The sequence below is a fragment of the Carassius auratus genome, chromosome 39, assembly GCF_003368295.1.
Source record: "Carassius auratus strain Wakin chromosome 39, ASM336829v1, whole genome shotgun sequence".
Classification (NCBI taxonomy): Eukaryota; Metazoa; Chordata; class Actinopteri; order Cypriniformes; family Cyprinidae; genus Carassius; species Carassius auratus.
Window position 1 is genome coordinate 12,145,570 of NC_039281.1, and position 16,173 is coordinate 12,161,742.

Genomic DNA, 16,173 nt, shown 5'->3' on the forward strand with positions numbered 1-16,173 from the left:
ATGCAATCAAGTTAAAAATTTAGTATGATAAATTTAAATATCTCTTCCATGTGAAAATCTTTATGGAATTTAATTCTGTTTTCACAGACCCTCAATTAAAAAAAAAATCTTCCTTTTTTCTTGCATTTTAAAAGAAAGCTATACACAACTGAATGACAATACTTGCCACGTTTATTTGACAACAGCATTGCACGTAATAAAGGCACATTAAGTAAGCTATTTACATAGGAAAGCTGAAGTGTGTAATTTGTTTTAAAGTATTGTTTTAAATACTTTCTTCTATCTCATCTTAATATGCAGATACAAGTAAAAGGAAGCCATTTATATCCTTATAAATACATGTTTAAGAATCCAATCCAGCCTAATGGCTGAACCAACCCAACCCCCGAGTTTGGGGTGGGACTATCTGGGAGCATTTTGAGAAAACAATAACTATTTTTGGAATTTTTTTGATGACATCAGTGGCATAGAAATTTCACACTTCAGCTTCAAAGAGCAAATATCAACTTTGTAACAGATATGATTTTCAATAAACTGGAACAAACAGTTCCAGCTCAACAACACAGCAGCATTATGTAAACATTAATTGTAAAATAGGCTTAAAAGTCACAATATTTGCAGCAAAAGGTAATGGTTTTTGGAAAATAAACTGTATAATAACTCTGTTTAGTGTTAAGGGGCATAAATTACTCTGTTCATGTCAATAACATATACAATATCCCAGCATCATATGGAAAAAGCCACCCAAGTAACAAAGCTCCATAATCTCCACCTTCAGACCTAATTTTCCCTTAAAGACAAAAGCATTTACATTGCAATGTTTTTACAAAAAACATTATGAAAACAGCATAAATATGCATAAGCATAAAAAAGGCATGAAAAATAACAGCATTTAGATGCTGTACTCAGAATGAAAAATTTCAAATTTTTACAGAAAAAGACAATAAGTGAAAGTCTGTTTTTGCTATTGTTTTTGCTATTAAGCACATTTAAGACAATGAGGCTTTCCTATTTAACATCCCAAAATGTACAGTTCAATAGAGAAAACTGTGCCAAAAAATTTTCAAAGTATTGTTGGTACTAAAGAAGCTAAAAATATGTAAAACATTTTACAGTAACATCAACAATAAATACACATTCTAATAAATTTACAAAAATATACAACAACAACATACAACAAATAGAAAACTACTACAAAATAAAAGGTCGCTTTTGAAAATATTTTTCATGTATCACTTTTCCTGTCATGTAAAGTTTATAAAAATAAGTACTACAAGGACATTTTGATTCCAAAACAATAATGCACATGTTATTTTACACTCTCTCAATTCTCTCTGATCCTGTAAAAAGATATCGGGTTTGTTCACACAGCACACAAATCTAATTTGGTCTTTAAATGTGAATTCTTTTCTGACTGAGCATCATTGTGCAATCAGTCACATTTAATACATAGTGAATGTGACAGTGTGCTATACGAGTAAATGTGGACATGATGAAGGACGTTACACAAATGTTACATCAGAAAAAATTTAGTTGGCAACACCCAATGAGATTTTTGCTGCCTGTTTAAAGCCTATGTATAGCATATTCCCATTCATTGAGAGAGAAAGAAGTCCCTAAATGACCACACACTGTTCACAAACATTTTTTCAAGCGTAACAGTTCTGCCCCATCTCTAATCTGGTAACAGAAATCTAAATGTGCATACAAAGTATACTTAGGACTGAATTATTTTCATAATGAAGCCTAGACATGTAACACTGTTACAGTACCATCACATACTGACACAGTCAAACGATTAGCAATAAATACACAGTTTACCTACTGAATAAAGATGGTTGAGTGAAACCACTTTTGTCAGTTTTCAATGCAGACTTTAAAGGAAGCATAAGGTGCAAAAGTGAAACTGCAGCATTTTACAAAACCATTTGTAATATGGCTGCCATACCAATCCAGCTGCTCTTCTTAAGGTGTAGTCCCCTCACTCTCATCTTCAGTCAGGTAGATTGGTTTCTTTCCTTGAAGAATTGGCTCAAATTTTTCTGGGGAATTGTTTTTACCCTCAGAGCTGTGCCTTATTCCATATGCAAAATAAATAATAAAACCTAAAAGAGAAAAAGGTATGAAGTCAAACTTTCAAGCACTGTACTATGAACAGCAACAACAACAAAAAAACACCCACACTGTAAAAAATTACAGTGAATTTAACGGTAAAAGGCTGTAAAAATGTATATAGAATATAGTAAATTCCCTTACTAAAAGACTATATAATTTACAGTAAATAACCGTAAATTGACATTACCAGAATTGCGTTACATTTCAAATTTGATGTGTTTTTCTTATTTTTTTCTTATCAGTTTTGTATGTTAAGGTTGTATGTTACACCTAATGTTGTTAAATGTTGTTAAATGAATGTTTTTTTTACAGTGCATGATAGCATATAAACACTACTGTACAAACATTTGGGGTTGGTTCGATTTTTTATGCTTTTGAAGTCTCTTATGCTCACCAAAGCTTATAAAAATAAAAATAAAAACTTAAAAATAAATGTTTATTGTCAATACATCTTAAAATCCTATTTATTCCTGTGATGCAATGCTAAATTTTTCAGCATCATTACTCCAGTGTTCAGTGTCACACGATCCTACAGAAATCATTCTAATATGCTGCTCATTAATTATTATCAATGTTGAAAACTGTTGTGGAAACCATGATACATTTTTCCAGGATTCTTTAAAGAACAAAGTTTAAAAAAACTAAAATACAATTGATTTGAAATAGAGGTCTTTTGGAAAATTACATATGTATTTACTGTCAGATTTTAACAATTTAATGAATCCTTCTAAAAGTATAAATTTCTTTCTTACGAACCCCAGACTTTTGAATGGTAGCAAACATTTACACGACAACATTTTACATGCTATAACTCACCAATGACCATCCATACTGCGAAACGAACCCATGTAGGTCCATCCAATTGCATCATGAGGTAAATATTTACAAAGATACTGACCAACGGCAGAATGGGAAGCAAAGGCACCTACAAAATGTAGAAAGAAGATTATTATAACCACCTAAAGATCTGAATTTCTCAATTTAACAAATCACAAGGATAATAGCGTAGCTTTGTAAATTAAGCCTTTACCTTGAAAGTAAGAACCTCTTTACTCTGGGGCTGTCGCCAGATTATGAAGATGCAGACAGAAGACAGAACAGACAGGAGAACAACCAAAGTGATATAAAGAGGGCTGCCCATCCCCACCTGCTCCCCAAACACTGCCAGCATCACACACAGCAGAGTGAACAGCACAGCTGAAAAGAAAAGAGAGAAATTTAGTTTGCATTTCTCTGAGCTCTACATTACAGCTACATGTTTCAGCAAAAACGGTAGATTATAAACTGGGTTAATGAAAATGCTTACATATGGTGCCAGTTGCAGAATAAACAATGATGCCTGAAATCTTGGTGGGTACATCACTGATGGGTTGCACCAGCATCCTGATGGAAAACCTCTCCTTAAGAGGTGTTGTCTCCAGCTCCTGGCTGTACTCATCCCCGCTATCCACATCTGCCATACATCCTTTAGCCTCCAGCCTCTGTAGTTCCATTGGCTTCACACCACTGGAGCCAATACTGCCTGGCTGGTACCTGTAGATGAAAAACATTAATAAAACTGATTTTTTTTATTTTTTATTATCGAATTTCCTATTTATTTCATGCTTTTGAAAGAAGTCTTATGCTCACCAAGGCTGCATTTATTTGATCAAATATACAGTAAAAACTATTTACAATTACAATTTAAGCTACCATTTTCTTTTTTCGTTTTGTATACTTTAAATTACAAAGCTGATTTTTCGGCTTCAGGCTTCAGTGTCACATGATCATTCAGAAATCAATCTAATATGCTGATTTGCTGCTCATAAAACATTTCCTTTCACCATCAATGTTAAAAACAGGTGAGCTGCTTAAAACGTTTTGATAAATAGAAAGTTCAAAAGAACTGCATTTATTTGAAACAGAAGTATTCTGTAACATTTTAAATGTCTTTACTGTCATTTTTATATCAATTTATTGTGTACTTGATGCAAAAAGTATTGATTTCTTTTCTTTTTTTATCCCCCGACTTTTGAACCTTTCTGTATGTGTATATACTCACCGGAGAATGAGTACGCAGACGGCAACAAGAGTGTACGCCAGCAGAGTCCCAATCGACATCAAGTCCACTAATGCAGCGAGATCAAACAGGAAGGCCATCAGAGCTACAGGAAGGAATTTAACGAGATTCTAGAGTTAGTCACAATTATTAAAACAGTTAAATCATCTATTGACAGTCATTGCATGAATAAAAATACAGTCTTACCTGCCACGATGCCAGACACAATGGTGGCCAGCACAGGTGTCTTGGTTTTCTTGTGCATGCGGGAGAGGGAGCGAAAGAGCAGACCATCCTCAGCCATGGCATAAATCACACGAGGCATTGGGAACATGGAGCCCAACAAGCTGAAGAACATAAAAAAATAGTCATCACTTGTTGACTTTAAGCAGCGTATTATAGTTAACTAAAACATTTTCGTTAATTTAAATAAAATAAACGTTAACTGAAAAAAATCTAGAATAATAAATAAAACTTTCAACTAGTTTCCAAGGCACTAGCACTTCTTATTTTCAAAAAAGAAAACAAATATTAAAACAGACATGAATGCAGATAAAATGTAAAAATAAAATAACTAAGTCAATGTCAATAAACGTACCTGGTGGAAAGGGCACACAGAGACCCCACCGCCACAATATAGCGAGCAGGGTCCCAGTGCACATATTTGAAGGCCTCCGGAAGTGGACTATGAACATCCAGCTTGTAATAGGGCATCATGAGTGTGAGCGCTGCTGATACTCCGAAGTAGGCAAAAAAGCAGATGAGCAGAGAGGCCACTATGCTGATCGGGATGGAACGCTTGGGGTTTTTGGCCTCCTCACCTATGACATCACCAGAGCTGAGGTGAGTTTGGTTCTAAAAGTTGGACATTCTGGTTTTCTTAGTTTTTCGGAACTTACTTGTGGTTGCGATGCAGTCAAAACCCACAAATGCATAGAAGCATGTAGCAGCACCTGTAAGGATTCCACTGAAGCCGAATGGTGCAAAGCCACCCGAGCCGAATTCTTTTTCAATGCTCCTAAGATGTGAAGAGTTTTCAAACTTCAAATTTACAATGCATATACATTTATATATCAAATGTGTGTGTGCAATGAAAAAAAAAACATATATGTATTGTTAATTTTTCATTTTCATTATTTTTTAAATGGTCATTTTTTCATCTTTTTATTAATCTTATCTTTCTTGTGATTTAGTATATCTTTAAAATGTATGTAAATAAGACCGTGTTTTAATGTTTTACTTTCTTTTTTATGCTTACTAATATTATATTAATTTCATATTATATACATTTGATTTAAGTATCATATGTATTCAATTCAAAAAATTATTTTTGTTTACTACCCTTAATTTTTTACTTTCACTAATTAATTGTAATTTTTATCTTATCAAATCTATCTTATATTTCAGTTGTAAACCTGTAACTGGCAATTATGCTACTGACCCAACTGATTGCGTTTCATTTACACTCTAGATTGTATTTTCTTAATTTCTATTGCTATGCCTGCATCTAAATGTTGAGGAAGTGTGACTTACTCTGCATTATAGTTGTTTGTGCTGTTAATGTAGTCCTCCACAGTGAGGCTCCAGTTGGCAGTGTTGCCTTTCACAAAGCCCGATATAATGACAAACGTCAGAACCACCAGGTTGATTCCTGTGAAGATCTTGCTGACAAGAGCAGACTCACTCACTCCAAATGCCAATAATCCTGTAGCGTGGGAGGTGAGAGGTAGCAAATTCACACCATTATGGTCTTTTGCATGGCAATGGTGACTATGACTAATGGATACATTGATAAAGTGCATCATTTAAAATGACTTAATTGCTTTAGTCTAGATGGTATAGTAGAAACAAATAACCTTTTCTCTTTTGGCACCACTGCCAGAAACACACTACCAAAAGCCAGTAGTCAGATAAGAAGTGAGTCAAGAATCATTATTCTGGAACAAAGGTCCACCGTTTTATTGGAATAATCCAAGATCTTGACTTTGGAAACACTTTGTGCAAACTGGGCAAAATCACATTTCTTAGAGAGAAAAAGGTTCTCACCAGTGAGCAACATGACCAGGATGAGGGCAAACACATCTGGATATTTGGCTAACACTTTCCCGGTGTATGGAAATGACATGGAATCAGTGAAAAAGTCAGAGATGGTTTTGTTCACTAGATTGTCAAACGTTGAGCTCCAAGCCCGTGCCACACTAGCTGTGCCTGTGAAAATAGAGAAAAGGACATATGACACGAGAAGATGAAAAAGACTTCAGAACGTCCAGTTATTATGTAAAACTTAAGCAGCTGCTCAAAGGGCCCTTCGGTCTAGTGAAGTAAACACTTTATACAGTTTCAAACCACTTCATCTCTTTCATAATCACATATAATTGGTCAAACTCTTGGGCGCATTCTGAACTAACTTGAAGGCAAATATGAATTAGTATATTTTGATTCAAAAGAGAAAAAGTATTTTCAGTCCAAATTAAAGAAATCACATATTATTATTAATCTAGTTTCTAAAGATAATTTCTACACACTCACCAATCACATATGACAGAATGAGGTTCCATCCCGTGATGAAGGCCCATATTTCACCCACTGTCACGTAGCTGTACAGGTAAGCAGATCCCGTCTTGGGTACACGTGCACCAAATTCAGCGTAGCACAAACCAGCGAGAACAGAGGAAAAGGCAGCAATTAAGAAAGACAGCACGATGGCAGGTCCAGCCTTCTCTCGGGCCACTTCCCCAGCCAGAACGTAGACACCGGCCCCCAGTGTCGCCCCTACCCCGAGGGCTATGAGGTCAAGAGTGGTGAGACAGCGAGCGAAGCGGGTTTCATCCAGAGACGTGTCCAGCATGCGTCGCCTCAGCAGCATCTTCCCAAAAGAGGCCAGTTTATTCTCAGTCATGATGGATAACGTTGAGGAGACTGGGATAAATCTGAAGGCACTAAAGGAGAAGATAAATATATATATGTATACATTATTTAAAAGTGAGAAGATGCTGCCTTTTTGTTAATTAGTTTATAAAATGAGTGGCCTGACCTAGATGTTCATTTTGAGGAAATTTAACCTAAAGCTCAAAAGGACAAGATATTTTTAAATGTTTGTCTTGAGTTGAAATAAGTGAACTCCTAAGGCTCATTTTGGGAATGGATCTTTATACAAGTCATTTCACGTAAAGAGCATATAAAAGGGCAGCTGTTATCCACCACACCTGCAGACACTGACAGAGCAATCACTCAGCACATTACGAACAACTCTTCTGACCCCAGGGCAGTTCAGTCCATCGGGAAAATTAGTCCGATTAATATCTAAGAGGTTTGGCCTTTCATTACGGAGTCATAATTCATAAAGTACAACAGCTCCAAAACCTAGATAAAGAGCACCGACATTAGTGTGGATGGAAATGATTTTTAGGTAAGACCAAACGGATTCCTCACAATTTACTGGTTAGATTAAAAAAACAGGGTGAAACAGGAAAAGCACCATGTATGAGGTAAAACAACAACAGACATTTAACAAAAATGAAAGTATATGGAGGTAGCCCATCTCACCCTCTGAATACAGATTGGTGAATATTTAAAAAAGGTCAGACATTTGAATACACCATTTACACAATTCTAATATTAATTGCTGTTAATAGTTGCAGTTTGAACTGCTGTATTTTTACTGAGAAATAGAACAATGCAGGAACGGGTTTCTTGTGTAGTTTCTGTCCAGCAGCTTGACTGGTCATACATGTTTGATCAGATCCTGTCTATGGCACTAACTAGATCACACCAGAAGTAAAACTGCACCTGAGAACAGTATTTTCTAGTTCAAAACATATCCTCCTTCATAAAAATGAAACAAGGATGACTTTCCAAAAATAAAATATTGTGGTATACAGGACCTCTCTTTCTGCATAGCTCCATAATGCCACTTCACGGAAGACATTTACTTCCTTCTAGTGGCATGAAAAAAAAAAAAAAAGAAATTCACTAACTTTAGAACAAAGCAAACTCTAGACCATGAAAATGGTGGTTCCATGTGTTATGTTGTGGACTGTTATTGTAAAATACTCTCTGATTATCAATAACACCAGTTAAAGTGTTGCCTCAGACACTAATATGACTGAATAAACGTTTAGAGGATATATTTTTCATTATGTTCCAGTATATCAGACTTGCATGTTATGTTATATAACACTTCCTGTTAAAGGAAAGAGCAGCAGTCGTGCACTAGCTCTGGTAAAAGAAATCATTTCAAGCAATAAGCTTGGTAAGTTTAAAAGGTTTGGACAGTGTGAATTCACAAGTCAAGTGTCTATCATCCTTGCTGGCACCTGCTTTACTATACAGAGTCTGACTGATTGAGAATCAGATTCATATATTTGAAGATGATCCCTCAAAGCACTTGCAGCCCAGATTCTTGAACCAAAGTGACCAAGAGTCTTCATAAATGAAAGCTCTGCTTAAGTATTCCTGTTATATAATACTGTATATATATAACACTTTAGACTAGTTTGCTATTCAACTAGAATGGACCAGCAGCACCTATTATGGCAGGCACACCTACATTTACAGCAATGGAATTTTAATTTGACTTAATTAAACTAATTTAGAGCTCCGCATTGTTTCAGTAGCCTGTTGCTAACATCACTGTTTTGAGAGATATGATACAGACCCCTAGACTGTGTACAGAGCCACAGGCTTTAAGCTCCAATCCCCTGTAATGATGTGTGCAGTTTGGTTTGATTTATAAAAAATCATTATAAACTGTGTTTTTATTTAAACCATGTTCAGATGAATCTACAGCGGAAAACCCGCCAACATTATAGAAGCATTATGATTTTATCAAAATAAAAAAATAGAACTATAAACATATGGATATTTCAGTATTATTATGGTAGAATTACAATGCATATTGCCAGTGTGATCATTACAATTAAAACTATCCGAGTTTATCTAAATTACTGATATGCATATGCTAACTAAATAAATAAAAAATAATAAAGTAACGCACATTTAACATCTAAAGATGCATAGGCACGCGCGCCATTTCTAACACGAGGATGAACGTCATAATGATAAACATGGAATTACCGCTTACAAGAGAAAAACCTAATTTAGATGGTTTATTTAACGAATAATACTCTCGTTTTTTAGATTAAGAATGGAGTATCATAAGAATAATCTTTAAAAGGTAGTTACCCTCTGTTGAGACGATGTACTGAAAATCCAGCAGGTTCAGACACGGACAGACTGACAGACAGACAGAAGATGCGCTGCGTGAGGCGAGCAGTCTAGAAAAACGAGTAGCAGAACAGGACCTGCGTATAACACTCATCTGGAAATCCTTTCTAGCACACGCTGTATTTTCTCCGGGGTCGGGTTACTTCTGACGTCAATAGCAAACCACAATAGTAGTAGACTCTGATCTACAATATAGATCAGTGGTAGTAGAACGTGTTTCCATTGAAGACAGGAATCGTTTTGAAAGAGCGATATTTTAAAATCTTGACCTAGCTGCATTTTGTAGTAAAAGCACAAGATGACACAATGATCGGTGTTTTAGATTGTAAAATGTAAAACAGGAATCTTCTCAAACCATAAAGCATACTGTAAATTATATTATAATTTATTAGGGGAACCGTGAGACACTTAAGCAGATAATGTAAAAACATTAGTATCAAAATAAATTAGATTGAGTTAAATTTTATTAACAAACTGTCACTTAAAAAAAAAAAAACATAAAACGGCATTGAACTGCATATACATTTTACAACTGTTCTAACAATCAGAACTTTACATGTCACTTCTCTTTGTTTCTCTCATTGCAGGAGAGAGAGAAGAGAGAATCAGGGAGAGTTCATACTGCATAATGCAATTATATTCATATTTAACTGTGCAATCAACTCAAACTTATGAAGATTTAACATGACATATGAACACTCAAAATTAAATAAATAATAATAATATAAAAAAAAAACATTTCAGGATAAAATGTGTAGACATTCAATACCAAATTAAATTCTCTTCAATTCCTTTATGCACGCCTCAAGTTTTTCGTGCAATGGTCCCCAGTTTTTACACTCTGTAAAAGATAAAAGTGCGCAAAATATAACAAAACCAAAATAATATTTAATAATGCAATGAAAAAAAAGGGGGAAATTATTAGAGAAAAATACAAAACATGAAAACTTGGATACCTGAACGCAAACCCATCAGTTCTTGAATGACCCTCTCAAGTTTTTCTTGGTGTTGCAAGCAATTAACACAATCTGGGTGGGGGTTAAAAAGATTGACAGTTTTAAAATATTAGACATGGAATTGTAATGTACTGCATGGTCTCCAAGATGGTGAAAGTCATCTAAATTCACCTGGTTCATGTGATCTTTCAGCTGGATGCACAGCATCACTCTCTGCTGTAGACAGAGCGGGTGCTATAGATACAAACACAATACATCAAAATAAAAAAGCCCTAATATTTCAAATGCATTTGCTACAAAAGGTTTAGTCTAGTCTAGATTCAAGATTTTTGTTGAACAATATGGAAAAAATGTATTTTGTACGGTTTTATCTTTACCAGTCATGACAAAAAACATCTACTCCAATCTACTAAAAACAGTTCCAAATAAATCCTGTAGTACAAAAGAAAACTTTCATCTTATATTTCAATTATATTAGCACAGTTGAACAGTTTCATCATAAGATCCATGAAAAGTGTCCAATGTTATCCTAATGATAAGAACAACAGAAATTACTTGAAAACCAATAGTAATTTGCAATTTTGCTACATTTTATAATTTCTTATCTGTAATCATGTTTGATCAGTTTAATACAACTATTTTAATGCAACCCAACTGGTAGTGTATATTTAATAAGAGGATTGTTTATGCTTTATACTTTTGTTGTTGTTGTATTTTTCCATCTATAATAAATATGGTGCATTCTTATGGTGGCATGGATGACAATGTACCAGCCTATAATTGAGTTTGAACAGACTTGAATGAAAAGACTCGATGGGGAGACATGCACACACATCTCCCGTAGAAGCATTAATTAAAAAGGCTTTGGCAACAAGCTCCCAAATGCACCAGTCCTTTTTAGCAAGGCTATTACTGGACACTTGACAAAGACATCAATTAGTCTGGATTACAGCTAGTCAATCAGGAAGCTATCGGGCAAATAAGAAATGTTAAAGTAACCATTAGCCTTCATCAAAACACAATAACTCCTATTAATAGTTAATGCTGTATTATCTTGCAACCCACCACCACATAAGGGAATACACCAGAGGAAAGTTTTTTAGTTTTACTTCTGTTTGGATTTTAGTTTGGTTTTAAGGTGTTGCAGACCATTTGAAAGTATTAGAGGTATTTCTGTTATCAAGTAATACCAAAGACTATGGAATACCCAAGACGTGTCACTCATATAGTTTTGAATGGGAAAAAATGCAACGCTCAATATGGCCGCACAATCACAGGAAACCTTAAAGATGGCCACCAAGTGACATGACTTGTCTTAGAAGGACTTTGGTAATACTCACTAATACACTTAACAACACTGTAATTGATAACAGTAAACAAAAAAAGGACAAATGATCGCACCAATTCTTTTTCTCTTTGCCGAAGGCAAACCATCATTGTTCAAATGCTTTTGGTCCACACTGGGAAGCAGTGAATTCCTCGTCCTCATACCTTTCATAGATAAAATTAAAGGAAATATTGACAAAACATTATGTAAGATCAGAGCCCTTCATTTACATAATCATTTTATATTTATTTACTAGGTATAAATGTTGCATTAAATATGAAATCAGCAAATGTGATATTAAACAAATCTGAAGATGCACATCCCTTTGAAAAGTACCTGGTAATCCTGACGGTTTACTACTAGGCTGAGTGTGAATGGTTTCTACAGAGGATCGTGTAGTCTGAGGTGTCTTGAGAGCCTGTCTTTTACGGGTTGGAGGCTGTAGTCCTGATGGCTTCATTTGCTGTATAGCACAGCTTGAAGGTTTCACACCTGCAACCATATTAATGCTTACAGAATACATTATTTTAAATATGTATGTGAGTGTATGTACATCATTATTAATAAAAAAACAACAACAACAACAAAAAGTTATGTACATTACGGTTCAAAACTTTGGGTTTGTTACGTCTTTTATGCTCAAGGCAGCTTTTATAAAAATAAAAAAAAAAACTAAAACAAACAAACTAAAAAACAGTAAAAAACCTTAATATTAGTCTTTTCATATTTAATATTCTTTAACATTTAATCTTTTTGTGTGATGGGAAAGCAATTTTAAGCAGCCATTACTTCAGTGTCACATCATCCTTCAGAAATCATTATAATATGCTGATTTGGTGCTCAAGAATTGATGTTTAAAACAGTTTTTTTGGGTGGAATCGTAATATCAGAAATTATTTTATTAGACTAAAACTTTTGATGCATTATGGCATCTTTAATTAATAAAAGTGTTTTCAATTTGTGCAAAAAAAATTGACCTCAATCTTTTAAACTATTTTCGAATTATGTATATAAATGTGTTTAAAAAAAAAGTATATAAGCCACTCACCAGCAGTGATGTTATATCCAGTGGCAGAAGAAACCATAGAGGTCTGTTTTCAATCAATAATAATACAAATGTTCAATTTTAACCATACACAAAACCAATGTTTGTAACCAGCTGACTGATTTATAGCAACATAAAGCATTGAGTGTCCTACCTTAACAGTGCTAGCTGATGCTGCATTCTTGACAGGAGCGATGTTCTTCCCCTTGTTCATCTGTATGGTCTTCCTGTTGCCAAGCAGGGTGTTAGATGGTGTGTCAGGCTGATGCGGGGCCGGCGGCCCTTGGATTGTCTTCGGTTTGATTGCTACCAAGGAGTTCACTGACAACTGCTGCCTTGGAAAAAGACTGGATTTGGGATAACTCAGCTTAGAGGAGAGCTGGGCAAGCCGTCTTTTGATAGGAGGCTTTGTTGGAGGTTCCTTCTCATTTGCTTGTTCGGATGAAGTGCAGGTCGCCGAGACTTTCTGACTTTGACTCGAGCTCTCAGTCACCTGCACAGCATCAGCTCCATCATGATTACTTGCACAAACAAGCTCGTCATTCGACTGGGCCTCGATGCTGTTGATCACAGACAGCCTCTTTCTCATAGGTGTGGGCTTCACGTCTCTCAGAATCTCAAATCTGGATTCTTTGCCAAAAACAATTGGTGTGGATGTGACCAGGAAGCTCGTCTTCATATCCAGTGTATCATCCAAACAAAAAATACTGTTTCTGCTGATGTTTCCCATATCAGAAGAGGGAATGGACTCAGCATCTGACAACCCAGGTCTTGGTGTTTTTTTGTGAGGCTCCTCTACTTTAAGCTCATGAGCATCATCAGGAGCATCTACAGAGCAAACAAAAGCTGAGGTGCTTATCCCAACTTCTGTTTCTCTGCTCTTAGAGGCTTGTTCAGTGATACCTACAGATTTATTTAATGCATCATTAACATGGTCAGCTAATTCTGTGCTTGAGGGTTTCATTTCAACCGTATTGTCTTTCAAAACTGGAACTTCTGGGGGAGTAAGATCACCGGTTAAATTATGCTTAGTCATCTCCGCTGGTTTTATAATAGCTGAGCTTGATAGTTCAACCTCACCAGAGGGCTGAAGAGGAGCACTGGCTGTTTGCTCCACAATATCAACAGTTACATTGACTTTTAAATCAGTTTCCACTGTGTCTTTTATTTTATCAACCTCAGTAGAGTTAAAACTACCATCTAGTTTTTCTCCCGACTGAATATCTATAGTTACTTCAAGCTTAGTAGTGTTTAATGGTTCATTGTTATCAACAGATGAATTGGTTCTAGAGTGTGCGCTGTCTAGGTTAGGAATGTCCACAGTTGCATTAACCCCAGTTTCAGGTCCCTCCTTAGGGTCATGTGACTGTACCAGGTCAACAGTGGTGTTTCCTGACTCAGTCTTTATATGAGGAACATCAATATCCACTGTTGAATTAAGACTAGGGTTGGACCCCTCCTTTGGCTCTTGAGACTCAAAAGTGCTGTTCTTCTCTCTTATATTGTGCAGATCAACAGTCGCATTAATACCAGCGTCAGAACGTTCTTTGGAGTCTTGGGTCACATCGAAAGTGCTGTTCTTCAACTCAACACTCATGAATTCAGATTTCTCTAAAGATGAAGTGGATACTGTGGCATCATTGCAGTCCCCATTTGATTTGCCCGCTGTTGCACTGGTAATGTCTTTCTCATTCAGTGATGATCTAGTAGATGTGCTTACATTTGCCAACTGACAGTGCACTCCAAGAGAGCAGTTAAGACCTGAGTCATTGCTAGCCTCTGTTCTCGGTGCCAAAACGCCTTCATCCTTATTTTTTGTTTGATTTTCTAATGGCGTGCAAGCAGGGGAATTCAACAAGTTTCCTGGTTCATTTGAAAGAAACGACGGGCCGACGGTGTCATCCAGAAATCCAGACACTTGGGGAAAAGGTTCATCTGCAATTGAATAGAAACTAGAACACAGATCTGGCAATTTGATAGAATGGTAAGAGGACACAGGTTGTTGAAGTGATGATCCACCCAATACGCTGGCACCGGCCTGGGCAAGCTTCCGCCTTAGAAAGCTCTCCATTTCAATAGCAGGGAGGATCTCTGAAAGGAATAAAATGTCCTTGAATTATAATTATTAGGTGGCTTCCTGAAACCTAATTACTGACAATTACACATCTCACAAAGGATGACACGCGTTACAAAAGGAAGCATCCGCTTGAATTCCTTGAATGCTGTTCTAAATTTAAAAACTGCACCACAACATTTAGCATAGAAGAATCCAGAAGTGTTATATAATCATGTCTAACGAAAGTTCTGGTCATATGACATTACATAACACAAAATACTAAAATAACCTCACTTTGTAACTGACAACTGCAACTAATGTTTTGCTATGGTAACAAAAACCTACGGTAAATAAGCACTAAGCGATTTCAGAAAAGGAATTAACAAATTTTCATAGAAATTCAAATTCTACATAAATAAAAATATCATAATCTCTAGGAAGCATATTCTTACCAGATATCTAAACAGTATTGTTTGATTTTATTGCGAGTAGATTCGAAAACAGGGACATTCTAGTCATTGGACGTGACGCTCAGTCCCTCGACCAATCAGAGCAACGATCTGTGTGGCGCCAGAAAAATGACAGCGCCCCCAGGCGTTGGCAGTCAATATTAACCTATTGTTCATTTTTTTTCTTTTAACCGGTACAAAGTCCTTTTTTTATAAACTGTCTCTGACCAGTATCACTGTATATTCTCCAAATTTTGCTTTTGTTTTGAAACAAGAGTCTTACGTTGCTGAAAATAAAGTAAGAGTCTAGGAGGACACTTAAACTGGATATAGAATATGAAGCAAAATATGTACTGATAATCGCTGTCAAAAATAACTGTGTGAAATCGCGATAGAGGCAACTTAAATTTATTATGAATGGTTGGTTCCAGGCTGTTTCAACATAACATAAAATATTTCATCTTTTCTTGTTACAATATCTTTATTAAATTAATATATTTTTAAATATATATTTTTTTGACTTAATGAGATTTTTTTCCATTAATGTCAAGAAAACATGACATATCCGCATACACTCAACATAAACAGTAAATAATAATAATAGAATGCCGGACATCACAAATTATAGGGATTGTATTTTATTTATTTTGGAAACATTCATACATTGAAAATAAGAAATTACTATTTGGAAATAAATAAAACTGTGTAGTAATTTTCTCCACTTTGACTGTTAAATGTTTATGTGACATCATAGGGCAAGTTAGGGAAGAAATGTCAACGTCGACTTGACGCCCGCTATTTACTTCCACCACAAATTTATGATTCGCTATTTTTTTTAACTATTTCACGTTTCTGTCATTCTTCTGTTATTGTTTTGTGTACTGATTGTTATGCATGAATTAAAGCACACACACAATATATATATAATATTTTCAATTTATCACGGTTAAAATAACGCCAT

General features: G+C 35.5%; 2 protein-coding genes across 5 annotated transcripts; both read right to left on the bottom strand.

The window, feature by feature from the left end:
• Window positions 1-155: 155 nt before the first annotated feature.
• LOC113057945 (cationic amino acid transporter 3-like) lies at window positions 156-9,532 on the bottom strand. 2 transcript variants are annotated; one of them, XM_026225569.1, is made up of 12 exons: window positions 9,338-9,532; window positions 6,683-7,092; window positions 6,200-6,361; window positions 5,687-5,858; window positions 5,053-5,171; window positions 4,752-4,974; window positions 4,361-4,500; window positions 4,157-4,259; window positions 3,422-3,648; window positions 3,146-3,312; window positions 2,932-3,040; window positions 1,966-2,105 (listed from the first exon to the last, which is right to left on the bottom strand). In XM_026225569.1, exons 2-12 carry the CDS (start codon window positions 7,050-7,052, stop codon window positions 1,966-1,968), a joined length of 1,932 nt encoding a protein of 643 aa, XP_026081354.1. In that variant the 5' UTR covers window positions 7,053-7,092; window positions 9,338-9,532. The 2 variants fall into 2 exon arrangements, with proteins under 2 accessions (XP_026081355.1, XP_026081354.1); XM_026225570.1 differs by lacking the exon at window positions 9,338-9,532 and having other exon boundaries at window positions 156-2,105; window positions 6,683-7,052.
• A 213-nt stretch (window positions 9,533-9,745) lies between these two features.
• LOC113057946 (uncharacterized) lies at window positions 9,746-15,308 on the bottom strand. 3 transcript variants are annotated; one of them, XM_026225571.1, is made up of 8 exons: window positions 15,216-15,308; window positions 12,862-14,798; window positions 12,711-12,753; window positions 11,999-12,154; window positions 11,737-11,826; window positions 10,507-10,569; window positions 10,336-10,407; window positions 9,746-10,220 (listed from the first exon to the last, which is right to left on the bottom strand). In XM_026225571.1, exons 2-8 carry the CDS (start codon window positions 14,776-14,778, stop codon window positions 10,153-10,155), a joined length of 2,409 nt encoding a protein of 802 aa, XP_026081356.1. In that variant the 5' UTR covers window positions 14,779-14,798; window positions 15,216-15,308; the 3' UTR covers window positions 9,746-10,152. The 3 variants fall into 3 exon arrangements, with proteins under 3 accessions (XP_026081356.1, XP_026081357.1, XP_026081358.1); XM_026225572.1 differs by lacking the exon at window positions 11,737-11,826; XM_026225573.1 differs by lacking the exons at window positions 9,746-10,220; window positions 10,336-10,407; window positions 10,507-10,569; window positions 11,737-11,826 and having other exon boundaries at window positions 12,073-12,171.
• Window positions 15,309-16,173: the final 865 nt, after the last annotated feature.

Excerpts from the sequence above, each read along its gene's own strand:
- LOC113057945 (XM_026225570.1), bottom strand. The coding sequence starts at position 7,052 with ATGACTGAGAATAAACTGGCCTCTTTTGGGAAGATGCTGCTGAGGCGA. Across the intron at positions 5,859-6,199 it reads CCTGGTCATGTTGCTCACTG|GATTATTGGCATTTGGAGTG; the intron begins GTGAGAACCTTT and ends CCCACGCTACAG. Across the intron at positions 4,975-5,052 it reads TGACTGCATCGCAACCACAA|GTGAGGAGGCCAAAAACCCC; the intron begins GTAAGTTCCGAA and ends GTGATGTCATAG.
- LOC113057946 (XM_026225571.1), bottom strand. The coding sequence starts at position 14,778 with ATGGAGAGCTTTCTAAGGCGGAAGCTTGCCCAGGCCGGTGCCAGCGTA. Across the intron at positions 12,754-12,861 it reads CATCAGCTAGCACTGTTAAG|ACCTCTATGGTTTCTTCTGC; the intron begins GTAGGACACTCA and ends GATTGAAAACAG. Across the intron at positions 10,570-11,736 it reads GGCAAAGAGAAAAAGAATTG|CACCCGCTCTGTCTACAGCA; the intron begins GTGCGATCATTT and ends TTGTATCTATAG.